At 42.8% G+C, this 15,588-nt stretch overlaps 1 protein-coding gene across 2 annotated transcripts in view; it reads left to right on the forward strand.

Annotated features, from left to right (window-relative positions):
- The first annotated feature begins 501 nt into the window (after positions 1-501).
- The window catches only part of FBXO28 (F-box protein 28), a 30,265-nt gene continuing 15,178 nt past the window's right edge, over positions 502-15,588 (forward strand). Inside the window, exons 1-2 of one of the 2 annotated variants that reach the window (XM_012930542.2) lie at positions 502-814; positions 15,337-15,446. In XM_012930542.2, coding sequence (XP_012785996.2) covers positions 548-814; positions 15,337-15,446 — 377 coding nt within the window. In that variant the 5' untranslated portion in view covers positions 502-547. The remainder of the gene's footprint in view (positions 815-15,336; positions 15,447-15,588) is intronic. The other variant, XM_058669223.1, reaches the window with a different exon arrangement.

Below are 15,588 nucleotides of genomic sequence, written 5' to 3' on the forward strand. Positions count from 1 at the left end.
CCCCTGCCAAATCCAGTACCCAAGTGGATCCACTTCCTCTTTTTCACTCGCCACCCGCAGTCTCTACCGTCTTTCTGTCTCATTGGATTTGCCTGTTTCAGGTAATTCATAGAAACGGAGTCCTATACTAGGTGATCCATCTGACTTCTTTCCCTTACCATATTTTCATGTTGCAGTTTTTAACGATATTTCATCCCCGTTTATTTAACGACATCATTACTATGCTTGAAAAAAAGATGCTATTCCATCTAATACTTACTAGAAGATACTATTAACCTTTGTCAGGAACCAAGTCTTTGGGTAAGACTGCCCGCGTGAAGTTCATTTGAACAGATGCCCTCAAGTAGTTTCCACTTTTGAAAGAAAGAGAAGATAAGGACCATCCTTCTGCGGCGTCCACCCAAACACACGCCCCTCTTGCCGCTAGTCATCCCCAAATGCTCCTCCCTCTCCTCCAGGTACCCCTCCCTGGCGGCTGCAGGAGGAAGTGACGCAAAGGAAGTGTCCCTGTTCCCCTTGCCGTGGGGGAAGGAATCAAACTCCCAAGATGGCGGCGGCGTCGGAGGAGAGGATGGCTGAGGAAGGAGGCGGCGGCCACGGCGACGGTGGCTCCTCTTCGGCCGCGGGCTCTGCCCAACGACAGCCCCCACCGCCGCCGTCCCAGACCCCGCAGCCGGGGTCCCAGGTGTCCTCAGTGCCGGCGCTGGCTCCTGACCAGCTGCCTCAAAACAACACGCTGGTGGCGCTGCCCATCGTAGCCATCGAGAACATCCTCAGCTTTATGTCTTACGACGAAATTAGCCAGCTCCGCCTGGTGAGGCCCCCGTGGGTCCCCTCCGCCATTTCCCCGGGGCTGGGGGAAAGGGGCGCGTTCCCCAGGGAGAGCACCCCCGCGAGCCCCAGCCGGTGCCGGATCCCGGAGCGCGCACCCCTCCCGCCCAGATCTGTCCATCGGCGACGGTCTGCGGGAGTGATCTGGGCCCCCCCGGGGGCGGCTTCCCGAGACCACTTGGCCCTGGGCTGGCTTCTGGCCACCCGCCCCGAAGTGAGCAGAGTTGGATTGCCCGGCGTGCCCAGCTGACAGCGCGTCCCAGAGGGGTCTTTGCCTGCCCTTTTGTATTTGTACAGCCGCTTCCCAGTCCGCGGCCGGGGTAGAGGGGAGAGAACTAAGAAGTAGGCAGATAATCTCGACCAGGTTTGGTTTGTCTTGCAAGAATAGCGTTTTGTTTCCCCAACCACCCAAGTTCCCTTGTTGGAAAAAAGTAAGATCGGGCAGTTCTCCCAAATTCCGGTTCTGAAGAATCCAACCCCAGGGCTCTGGTTGACCACTAAAGGAGATCTCTTAGGAAATGCCCATCCCGGTTTGGCTTCATCCAGACGTGTCCGGTTCTTATAGAAGCAACTTGCCTCTTCAAGGGTTCTCTTCCCCCTCCCCGCTTGTCCTCTCGCAATTAAGTCACTAACTAGTGATTGGCACCCACTAACTAGCTTGGAGGGGGTTGTACCTTAAAGTCACGGAGGTTGAATCCACGGGTTTTTTTTTAAACTTACAAATTTGCCATTGGGATGGTACGGCATGCCGGTGATGTGTCTGTAGCTTCGATGAAATGTCATAGTTCAGCCAGATATTTCACTACCATTCCGAGCATTGATCTTTAAGTGGTAAGCGGACTGAAAGAGATGACATTGTGAAGTGATTGCAAACCGAGTCTGTAGAGGCTAGATCGGCACTCCAGGTTGTTTTTGAAAGGACAAAGACATATTTCTGAATGTGCTGTGTGTAGCATTTTCTTATTCATCAATATGCCATATTTTAGTCTTGCACCTCTAGTTTAATTATAATTGTATTTTTAAAAGAAATGAATACTTATTTTTAGAAGAAAAAGTTGTAAATATCATTTCACATTTATAGATTTTTTTTTTCCTTGTCACTATAACGTTTCAACAGTCTATAGGGTGGGCTGAAAAGAGGTATTTCAAAAATTTCCCTGATTTTCCAGAGGGTCTCATATGGAATCTTAAATAGTCCTTACAATTTTTGCAGAGAATGGTGTCTGATCTGAATTCCTGCTGTACATTCATGGACTGGAAATTGGGTCTAGCATGATTGAAATGAGCCATTCAGCCAAACAATGGCTTTGTAAAGCTTGGAAGCTTCACAGTTATGCTTTATAAATGTTGTGGACAGCTGTGAAGGTTTCTTTGGTTGTCTTTTTACCTTTTTAAAAATAAAACATTATTAAAGGAGACAAACTATTCTATACAAGGAGACAGCTAAAACACATTGCCTGATTTATTCGTAAATGGCATCCCTTTCAGTAACAAGTGAGATAGTGTATGCATGCTTAATCTTTAAGCAGTTGGCTCTTCTGACCTTTTAAAGTTCCCTTTAAGGTTATACCTTCACACACAGATTTTTTTGAATTCCCTATGTCACCACCATCACTCCTCCCCACCCCACTCCACCCCCAAACAGATTATGCAGTGTTACAATTGCAAATGCAGTTTTCTGCTAAGGGGAAACTATTGTTTTATTCCTTTCTTTACTGAGGGTTTAATAGGTAATTTTAAATAGGGCAAATGGGTAATCTCTTGTGGGGATTTGGAAGTGACTGGTTTGTAGATTCCAAGGTTTGGCGTCAAAAGGTACAATTCCGGTACCATTAGAGAAGAAAGGTATTCTTTCCTGCCACTAGATGTCAGCGTAAATTTAATTATGATCGTTTATAAGCTCGGCAGTCAAGAGACGGAGCTCGGAAGGTGGTTAATCCATCTTTCTTTTTTTTTTATTATTATTATTATTTTAATTCATTAATTACATTGTATTATGTAACACAGTTTCATAGGTACTTGGATTCTCCCCACCCCTCCCCAAACCCTCAATCCATCTTTCAATTGAAGTGACTGTTTACACCTAAAAAATTGTTAACTGAAAAAAAAAACAAAATTCAGGAAACTTTAATATATATGCTGCTACCTGGTGTATAAAGTTCTTCCCATTGTAAGATAATGCAGTTAGGCTGGATATGCTTGAATGTTATCTGAGATTAGAATAGCTGACATGAAGCTCAATGTCAGCTGTTTGGCAGGTGGTGAGCTAGTCTGTATATTGTTATGTGTCGTTCAGTTATGTTTTCTTATTTCCAGTTTGTGTACTTGCTTATTTAGGACTTCAGCTGTAACTGTTGTTAGCATCTAATTTATAGACAGGTTCATAATCCATGTATTAATTTGGTATTTTCTTTAGATGATTTGCTCTAAGTGCAAATTGCTGTAATATTTTCAGATATTTGTACGGGCTAGTTCATAATTTTTTTCTTGAATATTGCTCTAAGAATATCCCCAGAGCTTAGAAAGCATTGGTTATACAGAAATGGTTTGAAATGTTTAGCTGCTCCTGTATATTTAAAGTTACTTGGATGAGCACAATTTTTTTTTTTAAAGATTTATTTATTTTATTACAAAGTCAGATATACAGAGAGGAGAGACAGAGAGGAAGATCTTCCGTCCGATGATTCACTCCCCAAGTGAGCCGCAATGGGCCGATGCGCGCCGATCCAAAGCCGGGAACCTGGAACCTCTTCCGGGTCTCCCATGCGGGTGCAGGGTCCCAAAGCATTGGGCCGTCCTCAACTGCTTTCCCAGGCCACAAGCAGGGAGCTGGATTGGAAGTGGAGCTGTCGGGATTAGAACCGGCGCCCATATGGGATCCGGGGCTTTCAAGGTGAGGACTTTAGCCGCTAGGCCACGCCTCCGGGCCCAAGCACAATTTTTTAAAGATTTATTTATTTATTTTAAATTGAAGAGTCAGATATACAGAAAGGAAGAGAGACAGAGAGGAAGATCTTCCATCCAGTGATTCACTCCCCAAGTGGCTGCAAGGCTAGAGCTGCGCTGATCCAAAGCCGGGAGCTTCTTCCAGGTCTCCCACACGGGTGCAGGGTCCCAAGTCCTTGGGCCATCCTCACCTGCTTTTCCAGGCCACAAGCAGGGAGCTGGATGAGAAGGGCCGCTGAGATTAGAACCATTGCCCAGATATGATCCCAGGGCATGCAAGGTGAGGACTGTAGACACTAGACTGCCATGCCAGGCCCCCCCTTGAAGATTTTTTTGATTGACAGGCAAACAAATTTCTGAAGGAGCCAGTCAGGACTGCAAGGTGGACACCTAGTTTTCCTTCAAAATCCTCACAAACTTGCCCTTGTTTGGGAACAGGAATGAGCGGGAATTGTCCTGGTAGGGGAAAACTCTGGAGAAGCTTTCTTGGGCATTTTTTCTGCCAGCAAGCTGGGGGTTTTATTGCTCGTTAGCCCTCCAGAGAGTCCATAAATAAAAAGCCTTGAACTTCTCCGAAAACTATTGTTGGGGCCTGACACAATGGCTTAATGACTGAATCCTCACCTTGCAAGCACTAGGATCCCATATGGGTGGGTACCTGTTCATGTCCCAGCTGCTCCTGTTCTCTGCATGTGGCCTGGGAAAGCAGTGGAGGATGGCTGAAAGTCTTGGGACCCTGCACACACGTGACAGACCTAGAAGAAGCGCCTGGCTTTTCCCAGGCCACAAGCAGGAAGCTGGATGGGAAGTGGAGCTGGCTGAGACATAGCTCACTATGCCACAATGCGGGTCTCTTGATTGTGGGTTTTTTGTTGTTGTTGTAGTTTTTAAGATTTATTTATTTTTATTAGAAAGGCAGACATACAGAGGGGAGAGACAGAGAAGATCTTCTGTCCACTGATTCACTGCCCAAGTAGCTGCAACAGCCAGAGCTGAAATGATCCAAAGCCAGGAGACAGGAGCTTCTTCCGGACCTCCCACATGAGTGCAGGGTCCCAAGGTTTTGGGCCGTCCTCTGCTGCTTTCCCAGGCCACAGGCAGGGAGCTGGATGGGAAGTGGAGCTGCCGGGATTAGAACTGGTGCCCATATTGGATCCCTGCGGGTGCAAGACAAGAACGACCGTTGATTGTGCTTTCTCTTCAGGGTCTTGATACCACTTTTTAAAAATTTCCACTGAAAGCTTGGCTCTTATCTGCAGCTTATCTGGGCACATCAATTTTGGCATCCATCAAAGTATGTTCAGCTTCAATTTTCTGGTTAGAATTGTGTAAGCTAAAGAAGTTGAGAGATCTTGTATTCACTGTTGTTTCTGATCCTCTCCAGTTAGAACAACAACAATAATACTGATGTGAATGTTGTACCAGAGGGCTTCATCTTTAACATTCTCTTCTGTTCCTTGTTTGAAATCAGTTATCCATTTGTAAACTGCTGATATCTTCGCTTACAAAATATATCAGTCAAGACTGTCAAGGTATTGTCCCCAAAATCTTAGTTACTGGGAAGAAGTTATAATGTTTTGGCTCTTGGGGGGGCGGGGAGTTCATCCTTCCTGCTGATCTGAGCCTCAGTAAGGGGTCCTCATGGAGCCCCCTGTACAGCGTCATCATAACAGAGTGTATGAACCCTGCACAAGGATTTCATCAGACAAGGCTTCCCCAAGGCAGGTTTTATCCAGCTAGTCAAGGTGGAAGAACAGTTCCTGGAGTAGCAGTGACCTAACACGATGAAGTAACTAGAGAAGGGTGATTTAGAGGGATTAAAGTGAGCCTGAATTGGGGGAATATAAAGGTATACAGTTGTTGGTTAAACTCCTCCTTACCACTGAGTTCTGTAGACCAGTGAAGAAAAGCTACATGAGAACCTGCAGAGTATACAGCTTCTGGTGGGGAGAATAGATAAGGACGTTGAAAATGAAACAGTTTTTCATTTTTTACCATGGTGGTTTTGTAAAAGAGACCAGATCTCCATATACCTTGATAAACTCTGGGTTGTGTCAATTCTTACAATATCGAAAAAGATCCTATATTAAAAGGATAGCCTATGCATATGGTTCTAATTTCATGATTTTTTGAGACTGGGAGCATATGATAATCTTTGATGGAGATTTTCTCTTACTACCTACTTTCTAGTGTCTTGCACTTAAAATTGAGTGCAGCAAACATCTAGCTGTTTAATTTCCCAAACATCTTGGGACTTTGCAGACACTTTTTCCCTCCTATCTCTGTACCTTCACGATAAACATCAAGCGTTAGCGACTCTTCCCTGAACTTAGAATTTCAAGTCTTTTTTGTATCATCATGTCACTTATACTCAAATCATTTTCATTAGAAACCTGTTTTTGCACTCAATTTAAATCTTTTCATCAAGAATCTTTTTGGCCTTAGAACTATGTAATAAGTATTCAACCTTGATTGAATAAATGAAGTATTTCTTAAAACATTTCACTGCTCTGACTAAACTGTGAGAAATTATGCCACTGAAATAAAAGTGTTTTCTATGTAAATTATATGAGAGTAGGAAAATCCATCACTAATCCTCTGAGATATTAGCAATTTTTCCTTTTAGTTTATCCCAGATTATGTTTAAAATTTTGCAAAAATGTTTTAAGAAAATGAGTGACTTAAACTTGTGAGAAAAACATTGATAAGGTGACCTGAACCTTGTGTGTCATTTACAGAATAGCCATTTAAAGTAGTGCAGGAAGCTGCTGCGTTTCTGTGTGTGCTCAGCTCCTCTATAAAGGAGACTAGGAATACAGGTCATCCCCCCTCCCCCCAAAAAAGTTATTCCTCCTTTTTCCTTTTTTTCATCTATCACTAACTTTTTGCACATTTGCTTTATCTCATTTGCATGATTGTTTTCCCTAATTTCTGTGTGTTTGCATACATACATGTATCTCATCAGTATATTCCACTAAACCATTTGGAAGTTGAGTAACATGATAAAAATTTAACAATTTAAGGCTACTTTATCCCTTAATACTTAACATAATCACAGAATCATCACTACCAGGACATTTAATATTGTAGTTTATAGTCAGATTTCTCAGTTGCCCCCAAAATGTTCTAATTTAAAGCTCTTTGGGGGGGGTGTCACTGTGTCTAATTAAGATTGGACTTATTAATTTACAACTGAACCCAGCTGTTTTTTTTTATCTCATAACATTCAATTTTTGGAGATCCAGGCCAGAGATGTTTGTAAGATGTCCTATAATTTAGACTTAGATGTTTTTTCACTTTGAACTTGGGAAAGACAATAGGAAGATGATGATAAGTGGTGTGGTGAAAACTCTTATGTCTCCTTGAAATTCTTCAAGATAGGTTACTTTCTATTCTGCTGTCAGCACTTTTTGTAGAAACAGAACACTGGTTAAAACTAATCAACTCAAAATGATTGGTTTAAACATCTCATTTTATGTGGCTGTGGATCACTTACTTATTTGTTCATTTATTTATTTATACTTTATGGCACAGATCCATAGGCTCTGGGATTTCCCCTCCCCCAGATCACTAATTTAAAAAGGCAGAAATTAGAAGACCTGGATCCGGAATTTCACTTTTATCTCTTAAAAACTGGATGTCTTGGGCCCAGAGGCGTGGCCTAGCGGCTAAAGTCCTTGCCTTGAAAGCCCCAGGATCCCATATGGGCGCCGGTTCTAATCCAGGCGGCTCCACTTCCCATCCAGCTCCCTGCTTGTGGCCTGGGAAAGCAGTTGAGGATGGCCCAATGCATTGGGACCCTGCACCCGCGTGGGAGACCCGGAGGAGGTTCCAGGTTTCCGGCTTCGGATTGGCGCGTACCAGCCCGTTGCGGCTCACTTGGGGAGTGAAACATCGGACGGAAGATCTTCCTCTCTGTCTCTCCTCCTCTGTGTATATCCGGCTTTCCAATAATAATAAAATCTTAAAAAAAAAAATTGGATGTCTTTGGACAAGTCATATAAATTTTTTAAAATCTCAGTCTTCTCATTGTACAAAGAAAGGATAGGTTTCTTGTGTTTTTAAGTTCCTTTCAAGTCACAGTCTCACAAGTGGGGTGATCTTTAATTACAGCTTTGACTTGTGTGGAGAACAATATTGAGTTCTGAATTCATTTGATAACTGCAGAGTACCAAAGAATGAATCTGACAAATTGGATTTTACGGCAGTGTTTCCTTGATCCTAAGATATAAAGGTTTTATTTTTTAAGGCTTTCATTTTTAAAGTTATAGCATTTTTTGAAGAATTATTTTCTTTTATTTGAAAGGCAGAGTTAGAGAGAGAGAAATCTTCGATCTGCTGGTTTACCCCAGATGGCCACAACAGCTGTAACCGAGCCAATCCAAAGCCGGGAGCCAGGGAGCTTCTTTGCAGTCTCCCATGTGGGTGCATGGACCCAGGGACTTAAGCCATCTTCTCTGCTCCTTTCCTAGGCCTCAAACAGGGAGCTGGATGGGAAGTGGAGCAGCCAGGACTTCACCTGGTGTCCACATAGGATGCAGGTGCTGCAGCTGGAGGCTTCTCTTATGCCACAACACCAGCCCCTAAACGGTTTTTGTTTTTTGACATTTTTTTTTAATGAATTTTTTTTTACCAACTCCTCATGTATATTATAGCAGTGCTGATTTCCACCCCTCCCCCCAAAACAGCACTTATTAAGGTGATAAAATATCCTAAAGTCTCTACCATATCTTAAACAAAACTAAAGAAATCCAGAATACTATATTCCAAGGTAGCTAAACATCTGAGGGGAAAAAAATTGTTTTCAGCTGTTAGGTACCATATATTCTAAGTTTATTTCATTACCATATGTTTAAAAATGTCCACTTTATAATCAAGATTTGATATTAAGGATTAGATTTAACAGAACAAAAATCACAGATTTCTAATTGTACAGTATGTGTCCTGCATTGCTAAGAATGACTGCAGTGGGCACTGGCACTGCTGGCACTGTGATACAGCTGATTAAGCTGCTCCTTCAGGTCTGTCATGTGGGTGCAGGGGCAGGGCCTGGAGCCATGCTCTGCTGCTTTTCCCATGGCACATGGAACATGCAGGGAGCTACCAGAGCATGGGCAGAAGCTTAGCCTACTATGCACAGTGCTGGCCTCCGAGTTGTTATTATAATTATTATTATTATTCCATTTTCCTACAAACTTTTAATTATTTTGTTTTGTTTTATTTCACTCCCCAAGAGTCGAGTTCCAGGAACTTGATCCTGGCCTCCCGCTTGGGTGGGACCCAAATAGTTCACTGTCACTTCTCACTCTGAGGTTGCTCATTCACAGGAAGTGGCAGCACGCACATGTGGGCACTCCCAGAACAGGATTCCAGTGTCCCAGATGGCATCTTCACTACTTCACAGACACCTGCCCCACAGCCCGGGGAGATCTCATCCCTTCTGCCTTCGCTCACATAACTGATTCTCTTCAGAAATGTTTGGTTTCTGGTGGTTTCTTCACTCCAGGCTGTGCGTTCATACATACCAGCACCTCCACTTTAGCATCCTCTAAGGATTCCTCCTTCAAACTTTAATTCACATCTTTTACCATGTGGTGTCTGCCTTAATTGGTCTTATCTCGTATTCTCGGCCTCCATACAGTACTTCTGTACGGCTATTAGTTGGCACTCATATTTGGTTGTTTCTAGATGATTAAGACCCCCACACCCAGGTCTCCATCTTTGTTCTCTTGGCTGCCTGACTGCTGCTCACCACCTCAGGTCCCTGCCTATACTGGGAAGGGCCTGCTGCAGTCAGCTCAGTCTGCTGCTGCAGCATTGCCACAAAGCTGAAGTTGACATCACAACATGAACAAATCAACTTGCAAACTGGCCACAAAGAGCCTGACACCCTTGTAAATCCCTGTGAGCCCAAGTGACTCACATGATGTTGCCCAAGTACATTGTGTAACAGGTGGTAACATCTCGAGAATCCCTGAAACCAGATTTGCTCTTGATCTTCCTGATGCTTCTCTGCAGTTTATTTTTAAAGTAGTTGGTGTTAAAAGCATCTTAAGGAACAGGAAGAAAGAAAGGATATCAAGTTCCATCTGATTCTGATAGAGAGCTAAACTGTCTGTTTGGCTCAGTAGTGTAAGACCAAGTGAGGCGAGCCATCCACCGCCTCTGTCCTCATGGCACAAGTTTGCTCATGTACTCAAGCAACAACATCATTCCTCACTCTGAAAGGAAAACTGACTGCTAGCTGGATTCAGTGCAGCAAAGCTCTAGTATACCAAAGTAATTCAGACTGTACTTTGAAATCATTGAGGTAGGTGTTGACCTACTTTATAAATATGTAAGTAACTATAATCCTGCTAATAAGTTATTTAATCTCAAAAAATATCAGCAAGGGGTGCAGCCTGCAGAAACAAGTATTTTTCTAAAAGGTTAAAAGTTACCTCAGTCTTTAAGTATGTGTATACTTAGTGGATGTATATATTTAACAGCTAGTTGCAATCCGCTGGCTTACTCCCCAGATGCCCACAACAACTAGAACTGAACCAAGAACTCCAGGATCCAGTTACTTAAACCATGCCCCGCTGTGTGCAGGGTCTCCATCAGCAGGAAGCTGTGTTGAATTGGAACTCAAACCCAGTATGAATGCAGACATTCTAATAGCTAGGAAAAATGCCTGCCTCCAGTTTTTCTTCTCAAACAGATAAATATCCATCTGATTATTTTATACATCAAATAGAGGCTTTTATTTACTTTTAGTTATTTAATTGAAGACTGGTGCTGTGGCACAATGGGTTAAGCTGCTACTAAGAGTAATGGCTTGCCACGTGGTGCTGGTTCAATTCCCAGCTGCTTCACTTTACTGTGCTGGGAAAGCAGCAGAAAATGGTTTAAATACTTGGGTCCCTGCCACCTGCATAGGAGATCTGGACTTCTGTCAGCCTAGCCCCAGCCTTTGTAGCCATGTGGGGAGTAAACCAGCAGATGGAAGATCTCTTCCTCGCTCCCTAACTTTGCCTTTCAACTATATACATACATCTTCTTTAAAAATAAAGATGTATGTACGTATGTCAAAGAGTTAGTGATGATCTGCTGGTTGACCCCCCTAGTTGACTGCAATGGCCATTGGTAGGCCAGGCTGGGCCAGGAGCCAAAAGCTTCTTCCAAGTCTCCCAAATGGGTACAATGACCCAAGCACTTGCATCATCATTACTTCCCAGATGCACTAGCAAGGAGCTGGATCAAAAGTGAAGCAGCTGGGGTTCCAGCTTGCACATATATGGGATTCTGGTGTTTCAGGTAGGCTTCACCCACTATGCCACAGCATTGGCTCTGATACTTTTTTGGTTTTGTTTTGTTTTTTTGTTCCAAAGGATTATTTATTTTTATTGAAAAGGCAGATTTACTGAGAGAAGGCGAGACATAAACATCTATCTGCTGGTTCACTCCCAAATGGCCACAATGACCAAAGCTGAGCTGATCTGAAACCAGGAACCGGAGCCTCCTCCAGGTCTCCCATACAGGTGCAGGGTCCAAGATGTTGGGCCATCCTCATTGCTTTCCCAGGCCACAAGCAGGGAGCTGGAAGGGAAACAGAGCAGCCAGGACACAAGCCGATGCCCATATGGGATACCGGTGCTTGCAAGGTGAGAATTTAGCCATTGAGCCATCACACTAGACACTGCTTGTGTATTCTTATGTGTTCTGCAGTTTTTCTAAGGTTAGAGTACCTCAAGAGGTGAAGTGAATGCAGAAGCAGATTGGGAAATACTCTTTGATTCAATTGAACCACATACTGAAGAGCTCTGTAAAAATGTAAAATTATAACACTTACTAGTATGTTGTTTTGGAAAGGAATTATTTTTCTTTAAACCAGTTACAAGGGCTGGCACAATAGCCTCGTGGCTAAGTCCTCACCTTGAAACTACAGGGATACCAGGTGGACACCAGTTCGTGTCCTGGCTGTTCCACTTCCCATCCAGCTCTCTGCCTATGGCCTGGGAAGGCAGTTGAGGACAGCCCAAAGCCTTGCGGCCCCTGTACCCATGTGGGAGACCCAGAGAAGCTCCTGGCTTTGGATTGGCTCAGTGCTGGCCATTGCGGGCACTTGGGGAATGAACAGTGAACAGAAAGTCTTTATTTTCCAATAAAAATAAATCTTTTTAATTTTACAAATGTTAATATCCATAGGTATTGAGTTTTTCAGTGGGCACTGAATAAATGTTGCTAACAAGTTAGAAATAGATTCCGCCATATTTTAAAACATCATTTAATATAAATTGCTTAGTATCAGTACTTAAAATGTACTGTTGCAATTTGTTTTGAAATTGGAAAGTTTTTCCTACTTCCCAATATCTTTGATTTGACATGATGTGTTCAGGAAGTATATTGGTCTGTTTTCTATTGCTACAACAGAATACTCAAAGTGGATACTTTAAAAAGGGCTTATTTTCCTAAAAAAATTCTGTAGCCAGCATCTGCCCTGAAGAGGGTGTGGCGGTGGTTGAATAACCTTGAGGGCACAGATGAGCGAGAGCAGTCACACCACAAGACAGGAAAGCAGATCTAGGAGCTTTTATGCTTGATCTTTGCTAAGAACTCTCTCTCTCTTTTTTTAAGATTTGTTTATTTGTATTACAAAAGTCAGATATACAGAGAGGAGGAGAGACAGAGAGGAAGATCTTCCATCTGATGGTTCACTCCCTAAGTGAGTGCAATGGCCGGTGCTGTGTTGATCCGAAGCCAGGAGCCAGGAACTTCCTCTAGGTCTCCCACGCAGGTGCAGGGTCCCAAAGCCTTGGGCCATCCTCAGCTGCTTTCCCAGGCCACAAGCAGGGAGCTGGATGGGAAGCAGAACTGCCGGGAATAGAACAGGTGCCCACATGGGATTCCAGTGCGTTCAGGGTGAGGACTTTAGCCGCTAGGCCACTGCGCCAGGTCCCCTAAGAACTCACTCTCAAGGTAACTAACTGGAATTCCACAAGAACTAAACCTTAATCCCAGTGACCTCACTACTGCCACTTGGTCTCTCACATCTCCACACTGAGGAGTAAGATTCTAACACGTGAGCCCTGGGAGGGAATACATGTAAACCATATCCCAACCATGGCATTTGGTATTTTTTAAATTTCAACTCATTTTGCCAAAATTTTTTGTTCCTGTATGCTGAAGAAAAAGATAGCAAGTTTGATCAACAGTAAAGAAATGTTCATGCCTTTTGTGTTATTAGAGATGGGGATGACAGCTCCTGCCTAGTTGACTTGGGCAGATTTCCCTCAGTACTATTTACTTTGAGCACCCAACTCTATAAACAGAATTAACGTTCAAGTGGATGACTCTCCATATGGAGACTCCCCAGGAATCAAAAAGCAAAGATTTTGGGCCTGGCACAGTATCCTAGCAGTTAAAGTCCTCGCCTTGCACGCACTGGGATCCCATATGTGCACCAGTTCTAATCCCTGTTGCCCTTCTTCCAATCCAGCTCCCTGTCTGTGGCCTGGGAAAGCAGTCAAGGACGGCCCAAAGCCTCGGGACCCTGCACCCATGTGGGAGACCCGGAAGAGACTCCTGGCTCATGGCTTCGGATCAGCTCAGCTCTGGCCACTGTGGCTTGTGGGGATGGGGGAATGAACCAGAGGACAGATCTTTCTCTCTGTCTCTCCTCCTCTCTATATATATCTGACTTTCCAATAAAATAAAAAGTAAATCTTAAAAAAGTTATCCTAAGGGATATATATTAAAAATAAAAAAGCAAAGATTTTTTGCATTAGATTTATCATGAAAGATGCTGGGGCAGCGGGGTGAATCCAGGCATTTGGGCTAGTGATTAAACCACTGGGTTTGAATGCCTACATCCTATGTTCGTGTGTCTGGATTTGATCCTTGCTCCAACTGTGATTCCAACTTGTGCTGCTGCAGACCCTGGAAAGCAGTGGAAGTCTGATTAGTTGGGTTCCTGTTATGCACATCAGGGACCTTGATACATTCTCAGCCTCCAATGGCAACCCCTCAGTTTCTGCAGGCAACTGGCAAGTAAACCAATGGATGACAGCTCACTGTCTCTCAATAAATAAAAAAAAAAAAAAATTAGGGAAAAGATGTTGTCCTTGCAGCTGGGATATTCACAGCCCATGTTAGCATACCATGGTTTAGGTCCCCAGCTCCAATTCCGGTTTCAACTTCTGAATGCACACCAAGGAGTTAGCATGTGATGGCTCAAGTGATTGTGTCCCTGTTGCCCGAATTCAATTCTTAGCTTCTAGGCATTGCCTGGCTCAGCATTTGGATTGTAAACCAGCAGATCACAGCTGTGTCTCTGCCTTTTATAAGGGAAGATGATAGGAGGCCCAGCCTAGTGGTGGAAGTCCTCACCTTGCATGTGCTGGGATCCCATATGGTTGACTGTTGTATCCTGGCAGCCCCACTTCCCATCCAGCTCCCTGCTTATGGCCTGGGAGAGCAGTTAAAGATGGCCCTAAGCCTTGGGACCCTGCATCCATATTGGAGCCTTGAAAGACTCTTCTGTCTCCTGGTTTCAGATTGTCTCAGCTCCAGCCATCGTGACTACTTGGGGAGTGAAATAGTGTATGGAAGATCTTTCTCTCTGTCTCTCTTCCTCTCTGTATATCTAGCTTTCCAATAAAAATAAGTACATCTTTTAAAAAAAAAGGAAGATGATAGATTATCTTAAAAAATATAATACATAGAACTAAGTTTTCAAGTTAGTACATAGATAAAATTGATTTAAATCTTTTCTATGACACTATAGAATTTACCAAGTGGTTTAGCATGTGTTATTCATTCCTAATGATTTCTCTGTGACTTAGTTATCCACTCAGGTACCTAATTCAGGCTTTCAAATGGTAGGTGACTTTTACAAGAATGCTTACAGATTAAACTCAAATTTAGGCAATCTGACTTCTAATCCTGAGGCATTCACATTCTGCGGCACAGAGTTAGTGTTTGGAGGGTATAATGGTATCTAGCATAAAGGCCTTGACCATCATAGAATATAAAACTCAACTACATCACTAGAAGTAAGATTGTGATTTTGATAATAGATTATATAAACATTGTAAGAGGTTAGACTCAAGTTGAATATAAATACCCCAGTTTTATTATTGTAGCCTCTATGTTTATATGTATATGTGTGTATATACATGCTAGAATAGTTATTTGTTTTGAACTATTAAAAAAATCTTCAAGTTGCTTGTTTCACTGGTTTAAGCATTGTGATCTCTGACTGTAATAGTAGTTTTACATTCAGAATATCCAATAAACACCTAAAGTAAATTTTATCCACACATAATATTAATTTCTTCATGAGATGCCAAGTAAATTTCTTTACCACATATAATATGAACTTCTTGATGATGCCATAGAAGTTATGTGGTATGAGATTCATCCATGAATACTGATTTAAAAATTCAGACAACAGAAAGACTAAAGCAGCAAACTAAGGAACAATATAGTCACAGAGGACATTCAGCCATCAGTTTTTCTTTCTACATTAACTGTTATTAATTTAGTTACTGATTTTTGTCTTCTTTCCTTTTCTTATAGGTTTGTAAAAGAATGGACTTGGTCTGTCAGAGAATGTTGAATCAGGGATTTCTGAAAGTGGAGAGGTACCACAATCTATGTCAGAAACAAGTTAAAGCACAACTCCCAAGGTAAACTGTGACTAATTTAGTAAGGGATTTTACTTCTAGCCTTTTTTTTTTCAATGTCAAGGTTTACATATTGAGTGATTTCCATGTTTTTGCAGCAAAGGACTCATAGATCATAGTTAGAGATTTCTACTGTGATTTGCCA

The sequence above is a fragment of the Ochotona princeps genome, chromosome 10 (genome assembly GCF_030435755.1).
Source record: "Ochotona princeps isolate mOchPri1 chromosome 10, mOchPri1.hap1, whole genome shotgun sequence".
Lineage (NCBI taxonomy): Eukaryota > Metazoa > Chordata > Mammalia > Lagomorpha > Ochotonidae > Ochotona > Ochotona princeps.